This window comes from Chenopodium album, chromosome 2, assembly GCF_948465745.1.
Source record: "Chenopodium album chromosome 2, dcCheAlbu1.1, whole genome shotgun sequence".
NCBI lineage: Eukaryota > Viridiplantae > Streptophyta > Magnoliopsida > Caryophyllales > Amaranthaceae > Chenopodium > Chenopodium album.
In genome coordinates, this window is record NC_137835.1 from 20,330,510 (window position 1) to 20,343,480 (window position 12,971).

General features: G+C 30.9%; 2 protein-coding genes across 2 annotated transcripts; one reads left to right on the top strand and one right to left on the bottom strand.

Moving 5' to 3' along the window:
• The first annotated feature begins 4,752 nt into the window (after positions 1 to 4,752).
• Positions 4,753 to 7,365, top strand: LOC145584260 (annexin-like protein RJ4). Its single transcript, XM_081641144.1, has 4 exons — positions 4,753 to 5,350; positions 6,625 to 6,843; positions 6,950 to 7,039; positions 7,126 to 7,365. The coding sequence occupies exons 1-4, from the start codon at positions 4,871 to 4,873 to the stop codon at positions 7,348 to 7,350; spliced, it is 1,014 nt and encodes a 337-aa protein (XP_081497270.1). The 5' UTR covers positions 4,753 to 4,870; the 3' UTR covers positions 7,351 to 7,365.
• A 2,516-nt stretch (positions 7,366 to 9,881) lies between these two features.
• On the bottom strand, positions 9,882 to 10,654 carry LOC145570262 (uncharacterized). The gene is made up of 2 exons (XM_081629302.1): positions 10,330 to 10,654; positions 9,882 to 10,057 (listed from the first exon to the last, which is right to left on the bottom strand). The coding sequence occupies exons 1-2, from the start codon at positions 10,652 to 10,654 to the stop codon at positions 9,882 to 9,884; spliced, it is 501 nt and encodes a 166-aa protein (XP_081485428.1).
• Between the last annotated feature and the right edge of the window lie 2,317 nt (positions 10,655 to 12,971).

A 12,971-nucleotide genomic window follows, 5' to 3' on the forward strand; every position in this document is an offset into this window, starting at 1 on the left:
TTTTTTATTTTTCAACATATATTTTATATACTATAAATATTTTAGTTACAAATATACTAACATAGTTTAAAATTAAGGTATTGACATATATCATCATCTAAGATTATCATTAATTAACCTATCAATTAACCTATACTAAAAGCGAACCTAAAGTGACACTTGTCACGATGCTATAAAAAATTTTCCCACCTTTTTTTTTTTTTTTTGCCAATTTTAATAACTTCCATTTTATAACCTACCATGATACTTATTTCCATTTTGACAACACATTTAATCTAATCATACTCAATTATTTTATTTTATTTTTATTTTTCAACATATATTTTATATACTATAAATATTTTAGTTACAAATATACTAGCATAGTTTAAAATTAAGGTATTGACATATATCATCATCTAAGATTATCATAATAATATTATAATTTTTTTTTTCCTCCGACTTCAAATTTATTTTAATTAAAATAGGAACAACAATTTTGGTAGGATAATTTGTATAAATCTTACAAATATACATAACGTTTATAAGAACAGCTTAACAAAATCATTTTATTATATTATACTCCTCCATTTTTTTATAAGTTATGGTTGGATTTGCACATTTGTTGAGACACAACTTTTACCATCAACATCTTTAATTAGAGACTATTATTTTGTTACAAATATTTTTTTTTTGGATAAATTTGTTGAATTAACACCATTCTTTATAAATTTTGTTGTAAAGTTTAATTATGACCGTGCATGGCACGGGATTTAACTAACCTAGTTTGTAATTAAAGTAATATATTTACACACTTAGGGCCTGTTCTCATACATTTATTTTCAGTTCAGTTCAGCTCTTAATTTCCTTCTCTTATAAAATATTCATTTCAGTTCAATTCAGTTCAGCTGAGTTCAGTCAATGAGAACATGCCCTTACTATGTTGCAGGGCCGGATTGACGACTCGTACTATCCATTTTGACCCTGTATCCTTTCCCTTATTTTTGCTAAGTACCGTAGAAATTATTTTTATTGAACATAATTATTTTTAATTATATTAATTTTGCTGAACTGAAGTTACTTTTATTGATTAAAACTTATTTTTTTTGATGTTGTATTATATTTCTTGTTTAAATTTACTGATTAAAAATTATTTTACTTAGCTGAAATTAGATTTATTCAACTAAACTTATTTTTATTGAACTAAAATTTTTATTTTTAGCTGACTGAAATTATTAATACTAAATATGATTTAAGGCGAAGGGCTTTACTAATCATATTTGCCAAAATATTTACATGATTCGCGATTAACAATTGATGGATTTTCTTAAGTGTAGTCAAAGTTAATACTCCATATATGAATAGTAGATAGAGGTGTCAAAACCACATCTGTAATTCCAATTTTGACTCGTGTGGAAACAATAATTTAGTACTCCCTCCGTTTTTTTTTATTCGATCACATTCCTTTTATGGATGTTTTTTTAAATGCATCACTTCTATATTTGATAATTTTATACTATAAATTTGTTATTTCTCTCTCTTACTTTAAACTCCACTCAAATTATTTTATCAATTCTTTCTCTTCCATGATCCCCACTTAAATAATAAAAATATATACTCCCTCCGTGTTTTTTTAAGTGTTACACTTTTCATTTCCGGCTGTGTTTTTTTAAGTGTTACACTTCCTTTTTTTTTGGCAAAATACTAGAGTAAATTATTATATCTCTCTTTTCTCATGGTCCCCACTCAAACCCACTATTACTTTTTCATCATATCTTTCCTCTCACATTCATTACTTTTCAATAAACTATTAATCTCACTATCTTTCTTTTATAATTTTTTTAATACTCCAACTACCCCACTTATCTCTTACTTCCTCTGTTCTAATTTACTTGACTTGTTTCTTTTATCACGCTTGTCAATGCAAAATTTTAACGGTGAATAACTTTAATTCTCCATAATTAAAAAATATAAAGTTATACTTCCTCCGTTCTTTATTACTTGACCCGCTTTGACTTTTACACTATTCACCACCCCTCCTTTGACCGTCTTTTGTGAATAATATGTAAGGAAAAATATATCCATGTATGATTTTTTGGATTCGTCTTAATAAGTACTATCATAATATATAACTTTTATAATTTTTACTTATGGAGAATTTAAGTTATTGATTGTTAAAGTTTTGCATTGGCAAGCGTGATATAAGAAACAGGTCAAGTAAAAAAAAAAACAGAGGAAGTATATTATTATAGTACTTATTGAGACGATCGAATTCAAAATGATCCAACATATATAAATATGTTTTTCCTTACATATTATTCACAAAACACGGTCAAAGGAGGGGTGGTGAATAGTGTAAAAGTCAAAGCGGGTCAAGTAAAAAAGAACGGAGGAAGTATTTTATTTAAGTCAATTAAATTGCCTAAAACTATGTGACGGTCAAAGTGTAACACTTAAAAAAACACAGAAGGAGTATCATCTCTCACATACTTTTTTTTTAAAGTTCTCATACTCCCTCCATTTTTTTTATTTGCATCACTTGGTGATGCGCGGAGTTTTAGGAGGATAATATAATATTGTGAGTGGGTGAATAATTTATTATAGTAAAAGTTAGATGGGGACCATGAAAGAGAAAGAGTGTGGGGAGTGTAAATATTTTTATTATATAAGTGGGGACCATAAAAGGGAGAGAAATGATAAAATAATTTAAGTGGGGTTTAAAGTAAGAGAGAGAAATGATAAAATATAGTATAAAGTTACCAAATAGGGAAGTGGTGTATTTAAAAAAAACACCCTTAAAAGGAAAGTGATGTATTTAAAAAAAAAAGGGGGAGTATTACTTATACTATAATAATTTATTCACCCACTCACAATATTATATTACTCTCCTAAAACTTTGTGTATTGCCAAATCATCAATATCAATTACATAATACTAAAAGCGAATCTGACATGACACTTGTCATGTTTCGATTAAAAATTTTACCGCCACTTTTTTCTTTCTATTTTTTTTTCTTTTTTGTACAAAATCTTCATTAATATTATTTTATATATCCTATTATATTTAACTTTCAATTTGGCAACTATATACGAAATATATTCTATATGCATATCTTTTATATTTTTTATAATATAATAGGTATTTTTCTATAATAAACAAACACATAATAAGGTAATATATTAGAATAATAAAGTGTACTATTCCCGTACTTCGTATCATTCTACAGCGTATTTTTTCTTTGAAAGTTTTTTTGCTCTAACCAGGATTTGATACTTTAGCTATTATACGAAGTAATAACATTACAATTCAATAACTATAAACATAAATATAAAACAAAATTAAAAAATCATGATTATTAATTTTCATAAATATTAGTCAATTAAATTTGTAAAACATTGTGCCAGTTATAGTATGCTATAAAATATTGTGTCGGTCAAAACATGCCAACAAAATAGGGACATATGGGTATATAACTACATTGCACGGGTTATAATTATAAATTGCATTCGCATATAAAACACTATAATCTATCATTAAATTTTTGTGTTTTTTTAATGTTTAATAATCAATAACTTTTGATAACAATATAATATTAATTCAATTTTTTTTGTTTTTATTTTTGAAAAGAAATTCAAGTATTTGTTTCAATTAAAAATATTGTTTTTTTAAAAAATAAAATTATTGTTGTATTAACATTATAATTCACTAATTCATAATTTGATTAAGTAAAAACCGTGTGTTGCACGGGATTTAAACTAGTACCTATACTAAAGGCGAAACCAGAAATGACACTTGTCATAACCTGGTTAAAAATTTTCCCTCCAAAAGGTTTTTTTTTTTTTTTTTTTTTTTTTTTTTTTTTCTTTCCAAAGCTTCTTAGAGAAGTATTTAATTTAATACTTACTTTACAATAATATTTCTTTTCTATTTGGCAAGTATATTCATTTTTACACATTCAACAAAAATTTATTTATTTTATGACAGGAACAAAGTCATATAATACAATAATGTAATCTTATCTATAACTTTGTAATGTAATCCTTAGTTATTTTTATTAGTCGTGCATGCATTTCTTCCTCCGTTTTCTGTAATGATTTTAAAAAATCGTAATTACAGAACTTTCATCCTATTTTGCAATTTGATATTATTTTTTATAGTAAAATAATTGTATTAAACTAATGATAAATATTGAAATTACCGTGCATGGCACGGGATCTAACCTAGTGATGCAAATAAAAATAAAAAACTGAGGAAGAGAGAATCAAGTTTAAAAATAGACCCGACTCGACTCGACTTCAATGAACTTCATCAGTACACCTGATTATTTATATATTTATTTTGATAGCCACAAGGCCCACAACGGAAGATGATAATCAATCCCAAAATTCTCTAAAATTGGAAAATTTATCTCACTTTTATTCGAATACCTGCATTGACACTTATAATATCAGCGTCTAAATCAAGTATATTGCAAGTATTTTGGAGTAAGGAATTGACTAAAAGGCATGTGATGAGGGTCAACAAGTCAAACTGAAAAGCAGAAGAGGGACAATCAATTAAGAAATTGAAATGTGTACAAAGTCTAATAACAATTCTTTCTACAAAGCGTTCATTACACACTCATCATAGTCATTGTCTACTAGGAAAGTCACAAAACTTTCACTAGAAGCCAATTCTAGTCCATCTGTATTTTTTAGGCCAACTCTATTTTTTCATATTATATCCCATCATTCTTTTCCCCCCTTTTATAATGGATCCTACTTACTTTTAAAAGCCATATTCCTTCCTTGCACCCCAAGTACATTTATAAATACTCACATAAATGCAAACTCACTAGCCAAAACAACCCTTAAAAAACCTTAACATATTATTGTAAGCTTAGTTTAAAGAAATGGCTAACCCAAACTACTCAAAGAACCAAAGTTCATCCTATGAGAGTGATTGTAAGGCGATTTACGAGTCATGGGGGAGGCTAAGCACCATGGTACAAACACTCGCGACACGATCAACACAAGCCGAGAGGAGGGAAATAAGGGAGACTTATAAAGCAATGTATAATGAAGATTTATTGAGTCATTTGCAAAGGGTTAAGATGATGTTGAGTGGTAAATCAAGCAATGAGGAGACTAAATTCTCGGTCGCGACATGTGAGGCCTTGTTGTTATGGATGGTTGATCCATGGGAAAGAGATGCTTGTTTTGCTAAGAATGCCCTTGAAGAAAATGAGACTGATTTTAAGGCTTTGGTTGAAATTTTTGTTGGTAGGAAATCAAGTCATATTCTTATGATTAAACAGGCTTATCAAAATAGGTTTAAGAGGCAACTTGATCATGATATTGTCAACTTAGAACCTCCTCATCCTTGCCAAAAGGTATGTATGCTTACTTCACAAATTAATTTGTATTTTTTTTGCTGATTATACTTTAAATGATAATGAAATTGAGTATTATATTGTTTGATTTTTTCTTCTGTTATACACTATCTTTAGAACGTGTTGTTTGGTTGGTATTATTATTTTATTCACATAACTACATAAGGCATAATAAATAACTTACTCCCTTTATTTTTTTGGCATTAATATTTCTAATCGTGTATTAATAAAAATTATACAGTAGAAGTTACGTTCTGTATTAAAAAATATGGAGTAAATATGTAAACGAAGTTACTCCCTTTCTTTCTTTTTATTTTATTTTATTTTATTTTATTTTATTTTTTTATGATGTAATGGAACATTATGATCAGAAGTTTAGAACTTCAATTGTAGAAAAAGAAAATGTAGCAAAAATTGGTTCGGGTGAGTTGAATATGTGGGAAGAGAGGCTGAGGGATCAGAAGAGGTTGCACAAAATTGTCCGAACTTGAGTGTATGGGTATTGCCTAACGTTTCTTTTTTTGCACCAAAAAAGTGTTGGGTAGTTTCATCTATCTTTTAACCGTTGATTTCTTTTACTATTAAATAGTTTTTCACACGGAGTGCTATGTTTGAGTGACTTTTTATTTTTTGAGAGAACTTTTTATGTTCTTAAGAGGTGATTTGTTACGTGTTTACTTGTAAAGTTAGTTAGGTGAAATTCATTGACATAAGACTACCTTAGAATGCATGTAACTTTTTATTGTAAGTGCTAATTTACTAAAAGTAAAAAAAAAAACATTTCAAAAGATTCTCATAAAAACCATTCCTAAAAAAGAAATAGCTATCTAGTAAAAAGGCAAATAATGATGGGATGAATTTTTCAACAAAAGAAGTAAACAAATCAATGAAGTAGCATGATAACAATAGTATTGTCGAAAGGACATCAACAAATTATGACCAATCCTTTTGGAGTAATAATGAATCACTAGTATGTTGTATGGCCTAGTAAATCAACTACTAGGATGAAAATTTAGCACTATGCCAAACCCCCTAGGAAAGCCCCTAAAGGCCTTAGTTATAGGACGGCAAAAAATTGACAATCAAACTACATATTCCTTTAAAGTTGGTTTCCGACTAATCTGGATTCGAGTCATGTGACTTCAGATTCAACATACTCCGTAATAAGTTCTAGTGGTCAATTGTACGTAAGAATATGTACAATAGTGTAACAGACTCCTTGTATACAAAAAAAATTCATGGAATGTTTTTTTTTTTTTTTAATTGGTTTATAGATTTTGGTAGCATTGGCAACATCTCATCAAGCTCACAATGTTGACGTGAGCCAAGACATAGCAAAATGTGATGCAATGAGGCTCTATCAAACAGGGGAAGCAAGTTCAGGATGCATTAATCAAGCTGTAGTTCTTGAAATTCTAAGTAAAAGAAGTATCCCTCAGCTTAAACTCACCTTTTCGTCGTATAAACGCATCTTCGGCCACAGTTACACTAAGGTGGTACAACTACCTCTTAATCTTGGCTTCAACCATCAACTTTCCGTTACATATATAAGCATTACTTAACAGAACCTAACATACCAGCCTTTGTATTACAATGCAGCAACTCAAGAAGGTTAATTCGACACAATTTGAGGACTCATTGAGAAATTTAGTTGATTGCATTCAAGACCCTCCCAAATACTATGCCAAGGTATATAAATTTAGATGAATAAAATAGGTCTTATATATGTTTTAATTTCATATAGTGAGTTGTGGCTGTTTAATTTGTGTTTGTAGATGTTGCATAGTTGCATGATGAAAGGCGAGGATACGAACAAGGGATCCTTGACGCGGTTGATGGTGAGCCGAGCTGAGATCGATATGGGTGATATTCAAAAGGTATACAGGAAGAAATATGGGATGGAACTTAGAGATGCAATATGTCAAGCCATTCCTGAAGGGGATTACAGAGATTTTATGTTAGCATTGGCTAACAATGCAAATTCTGGTAGCTTTAACTAGTAGAAATTTAGTAGCATATGTACAAAGTTTATGTAATTGTGTTACAACTAATCATCATCATAGTTAGGATTATAAACTATGATGATTATTATTGAGTTATATCTTGTTAAAGTGTAACCCTTGATGTAAGAATATTAGATTGTGATTACAACTAACTGTCGTAGCTTTAAAAAACATTAGTGAGCCTAGTGGCTTTTCCCCTTCCCGTTTGCAAATGTTGATATACTGTCGCCGTCTTAATTTAGCTGTTAAAATTATTTCTTGTAAAGTTGTCCTAACTACCTGACATTCTTCTTTAAAAGATCCCCACTACTGATTAACACATAGCGGTCCGTCTTTGGACATCCTTAAAATAGTACCTAACTTATTATGTTTGGGTAAGCCGATTAAAATTGCTACGTGTTGAATAATTAGTGGTCGTTTTATGAATTTTATTGTAGTACTAGTAAAATGAAAAGAACAGAGCCTATAGGGAGGGAGGGTGGGAGTTTAGAGTGGATGAGGATTTTATTTATTTATTTTTTTAAATAGTGCAACTAACAGAAAAAGACCTCACCCTTTGTTGAAAGGAGAAATTCCCAACTGACCTCACCCTTTGTTGAAATAGTAGATACAATTATAGAAATAAAACAAGATATTATTCTTAATTACTATCTCAGTTCCTACATGTTTATTATGTTTTCTACATTAAGGATTAGAGGTAGTAATACTTGAAACAATAATAATTTAATTAAAAATAATTAAGAATTTCAAGAATCATTGTCCAAAGTTTTGTTTTGTTTTTTTGTTTGAAAAACAATGTTCTGACTGCAGTTAATTAGTCTGACTGCTTTCTCTGCTCTAATTATTTGGAAGATGAACCTCACAAAAGAGCTGATGCTGAGGCTTGAAAATGAAAGCATTTCCAATAGTAGAACGATAAACCTCTAGTAAGAGAGGAAATTCTTGTACCGCGAATAGGACAATGGGTATACATGCTAAAGCAGCAGTGCCAATCCACAACAAACCATGCTTAAAAATGATGTTAAACGTCGCAGTGAAGGCAATCATCATAGTTGCTATAGAAATGAAAAGCAAGGTAAGGCCTACGATTAGCTTGCGAGGCAAAGACTATAGAAAATCTTCTTCTGCATATCTTGAGGTCAAGATCGACAAGAACATTAGGATCGAAGCAGTTGATGACACCAATGATAGGGAGTCTGATATTGCAAACACCCAAAGCCACCCCCCATGACTCAAAGGGTCGTCGTCAGGTGCTCCATTATCACTACCTGGCACTTTTAATGCAGCCCCAAAAACTACAGCTGCGATTAAAGTTGCAACAACACTGCAAGAACTAGCTGTCTTTCTCATCCACTCTTCTCCTTCTTTCCTCAATTTCTTGTGCTCTTCTGTAAATAAAGCACGTGGTGTTTTCTCTGCAGCGTTTTCATCTTCTGCAAGTTGAGGTACAAGGTTTTTAACTACCTGATAAGTTAACAGAAACAGCATGAATTTTTTAGTTTTTCTGATTTAATATTGGGAAATTCCTTGTTTTTCATGGTGAGAAACGAAATTTGTTTATCATGGGGGCATTTTCGTGAATAAATCAACAACTTTTTTATTATTGTGGGCTCACGGTTAAATAAAGTTGAATAAAGTTGTTGGTTTATTTACGAAAATGCCATGTGAGAAACAAAATTTTTTGTCACCATGAGAAACTGGGGCATCCACTTTAATATTTGAGCTATACCAATGTTCACTGAACTGATGAGAACTTACTCACCTTGAACCACAGCATTTCGCGCTGCATTTGAAGAGCAGCCCCAGATACAGTTTTATTAAGTCTATCTGAAGGCGGTAACACAGCAGCCAAGTGAAGCATGTTGTTATGGGTCTCAGCTTCCACATATATTGCCAGCAAATCCTTAATGGCCCCAATATCATATATCAGCCTAAATATCTTCTCCCGGCGATATTTAACAGCAATATGAAATATACTTAGTCTTTTGTCATTCATTTTCCATATTAGATCTGGATAGGAACAAAGTATAGTTGTCACAAACTCGACATTTCCCACTTCTACTGCTTCAAATAATACCTGCCATGGGTGTTCTATCAGTTCTGTTATGTTACCGAGCCTTTGCTGTAGTACTACATCCCAAACACGCTCCAATAGTTGAAAAGCTTTATGCTGTCGAATAGTTTCCTCGTTGCCTCCGAAAATGTTAACTAGATATAAGGATTGAAATCAGACTTTATAAATTCACTGCTCCATAGGCCAACACGATATGATAGTCAAAGTAACACTAATTTTAAGGTGCTTGTAAATAATAACTCAATTTTGTGAAGTGTCATTATATTTCAGCACATTTAATCATCTAAAATATGTTGCCAAACTAGCCTAAAAGGCACTAGAGTAAACTTCTAAATCCTCTGTAAATTGTCAATTGAATTTGGCATATAATTTCTTTTAGACTTGTTACTGGTGTAAATTCTCGTCAACTTTCAATTCACAGAAAGCCAATAATTCAAAAATCTCTTAAAATACATTAACTTATCATCAAAGGGTATAGAAAAAGCTGACATTTAATGCAGAATTTTCCGAGTTGAGTTCTATATGACTTCAGACGCTTTGTAGCCAGTGCATGTAGTGGTGTCTCATTGCTGTTCTCATCCCGAGCTATTGCCAATTCTGGATGATCACTTAACATCTCAAGAGATATATCTGCATTTGATCATTTAACATAGTTTAAATCAATTATAAATAAAAGATGTGCTCAAATATATACGCGCTATGACTGCAGGCCTGTAAGACGAGTGGATGACATACCATATAAATCAGTATTGATTGTGCTTATAAAAAGAAAACGCGTTCTTCATGTGAGAGATGTATCAAGGTGAGGGGTAAGAGATACATAACCATCTCCCGATGGCCTAGCAAAGCGGCCATATGAAGGGGTGTCAAACGTTGATTTCCGCGAATTAGTGGCAGCTCACTGTCATGATGAACCATCATCTTTGCAATTGCAACATTACCAGAAGCAGAAGCTAGGCAAAGTGCTGTATTTCCAATGTTGTTTTTCAGAGCTAATAGGTGAATGTTTTCGGGTACAATTAACGTCAACAAGCGTGACACAAACTCGGTGCGCCTTGCAACAGCGGCGACGTGCAGAGCAGTATCACCCCTATTTGTGATCCTTGCAGCAATACATTCTGAATGTACGGACAAGATTTGTTGAGCAGCTTCCCAGTCTCCCCGTAGTGCAGCTTTATATAGAGGTATGCCGTAGTTCAAGTATTCTGGCCATCTCCTGTCTTTCATATGTCAGCATTGAGAACAAATACAGCAAGTCAATATACTACTTCCGTGTTTTTAGTTGACAAATTTTGAATTAACACTATTAATACACATTTCTATGACCGTATTTGTGATTTAGGGCCTGTTCATATTTACTTATTTTCAATTCAGTTCAGCTCCAATCAGTTCAGTTCAGTTCAGTTCAGTTCAGCTCTTAATTTCCCCCTCTCATAAAATATTCATTTCAGCTTAGTTCAGTTCAGTTCAGCTCCAATCAGTTCAGTTCAGTTCAGTTCAGTTCAGCTCCAATCCGTTTAGTTCAGTTCAGCTCAACTCAGTTCAGCTCAACTCAGTTCAGTAAATATGAACAGGCCCTTATACGTAATGAAAAATATATTAAAATCCCGATTTAAATCTTAGAATCTTACGATTCTACGATTTATGCATGTCATGTGATTCAATTTACGATTCCACCCGATTTTACATATTTCTCTTAACTAGCATAATCCTTACAAATTTAAAACATACCCATATATTTATTTATAAATATATGTTGTCAATTATTAATTGTTTGATGAGTAAATAAATATTTTATATCAATAATTAGGTTTCAAACTCAAAATTTAAATATATTTAATTAACTTTAGACATAATGTCTTGATTATGCATGTCGGTAGAATCTTACGGTTCTACGATTCGATTTTACGATTCGATTCTGATAGTCCCTTCCAATTCAAAGCAGAATCCCGATTTTAATAACTTATGCAGAATTAGATTCGTCATGATATATATATTAAAAATGTCAACTATTTATAATTTTAACTAGTCGGTGATTAGAGATCGATATTAATGGTTGAACTTATACATTGGCAAATGTGACTAAATAAACGTGTCAATTAAAAAAATAAAAGAAGTATATGTTAATGCCGTTAATTATGTGTGAGAATTAACTGAGTTTGACTACTACAAAGTACTTTGTATTTCTTTTACTCTATAATAATTGCAACATGCAGTGTTTTTAACATTCCTAACTAATCTCTTTAAAATGGAACTTCAAACATGTAAATGTAATATGCTAATGTAATATTCTATATTAATAATAAAATGTCAATGTATCAAGACGAATATAAATTCATCAAATTCAAAACAATTACAAATACAAATTCTAGTGAAGTAAAATGTGTTTGAGAGCTCACCAGATAACAAATCAAAGGGTTCTTGATATCGAGGAGTAGCCCAAATCTCGTCTTCTGCCATGTCTACTCTCGCACAAAGTGACTCTATTAAGGTTCTCAGGGTGACCTTAATGTTGGCCGCAAATATACACGAAGTAGCACAAATGGAATGCTGTTTATATAGCGGCATTTCAGTGATAAAATTTGGCATTTTTTGCCTTTTAATCCTATCCATTGGTCATCTATTTTGGTAGAAGAGCGTAATGTGAGAACGTGCTTTTTAATTACGAGTTGAAGTATTATTGATAAGAGTATCATTGCTATTAAAATTGTCCAATTGCTTCCAATAAAGCTAAACAAAACCTTAATTAAAACCCTTGATCAAAGTCATCCTAATTATGTAACTATAACTATGCCACTAACCCAAAAAGAAAGAAGATAATAGGAAAGTTGTCCCATAATAGGTACTGATCTTGCAAGTTGCAACTAATTGGAAATTCTACAATGTCACATTCTTTAAAAATAACACCACAATTTGTTGATATGGCAAAATTTGATTGACCCATATTTAGTATTTTATTTTCATTTTGAATTATTTTTAATATCCATAATGTATTAAAATTGATTTTTTTTTTCGTTTTTTTTAAATACATGTATTATTATTAAAAAAAAATAATTATAAATTATAAAAATCTATTTTTTGTAATGTTAATTAATTTTCTAATTTATAATTATTGTTCAACAATCGTTCAACAAAATTAAAATCATTAAACATTGTTCATATTGTTCAAAAATTGTTTATCATTGTTCATACTTCATATTGTTCATCAATGATCATAAATTATGTAATAGATTAGCCCCTTATTCAATTCCCAGGCCCGTTTCTGAGATTTTGGTGGCCTAGGGCGGATAAAAAAAATAGGCCCCTAATTGAGTCACGATTGAATATACGGCTATTTCACCAAATGCAACTGAGTACTTTAAAAATTCACCAAATGCCATCGGACTTTTCAGAATTCACCAAATGCCACCCAGTTTTTTAAAAATTCACCGAGTGCCATTAATGACCAACGACCGTTAACTCCGTTAGTCATTAGGGTTTAATCATGACACATGTCATGATATGATTGGACCGTTAATCTTAATTCATAAAAATTAAAAAAAAA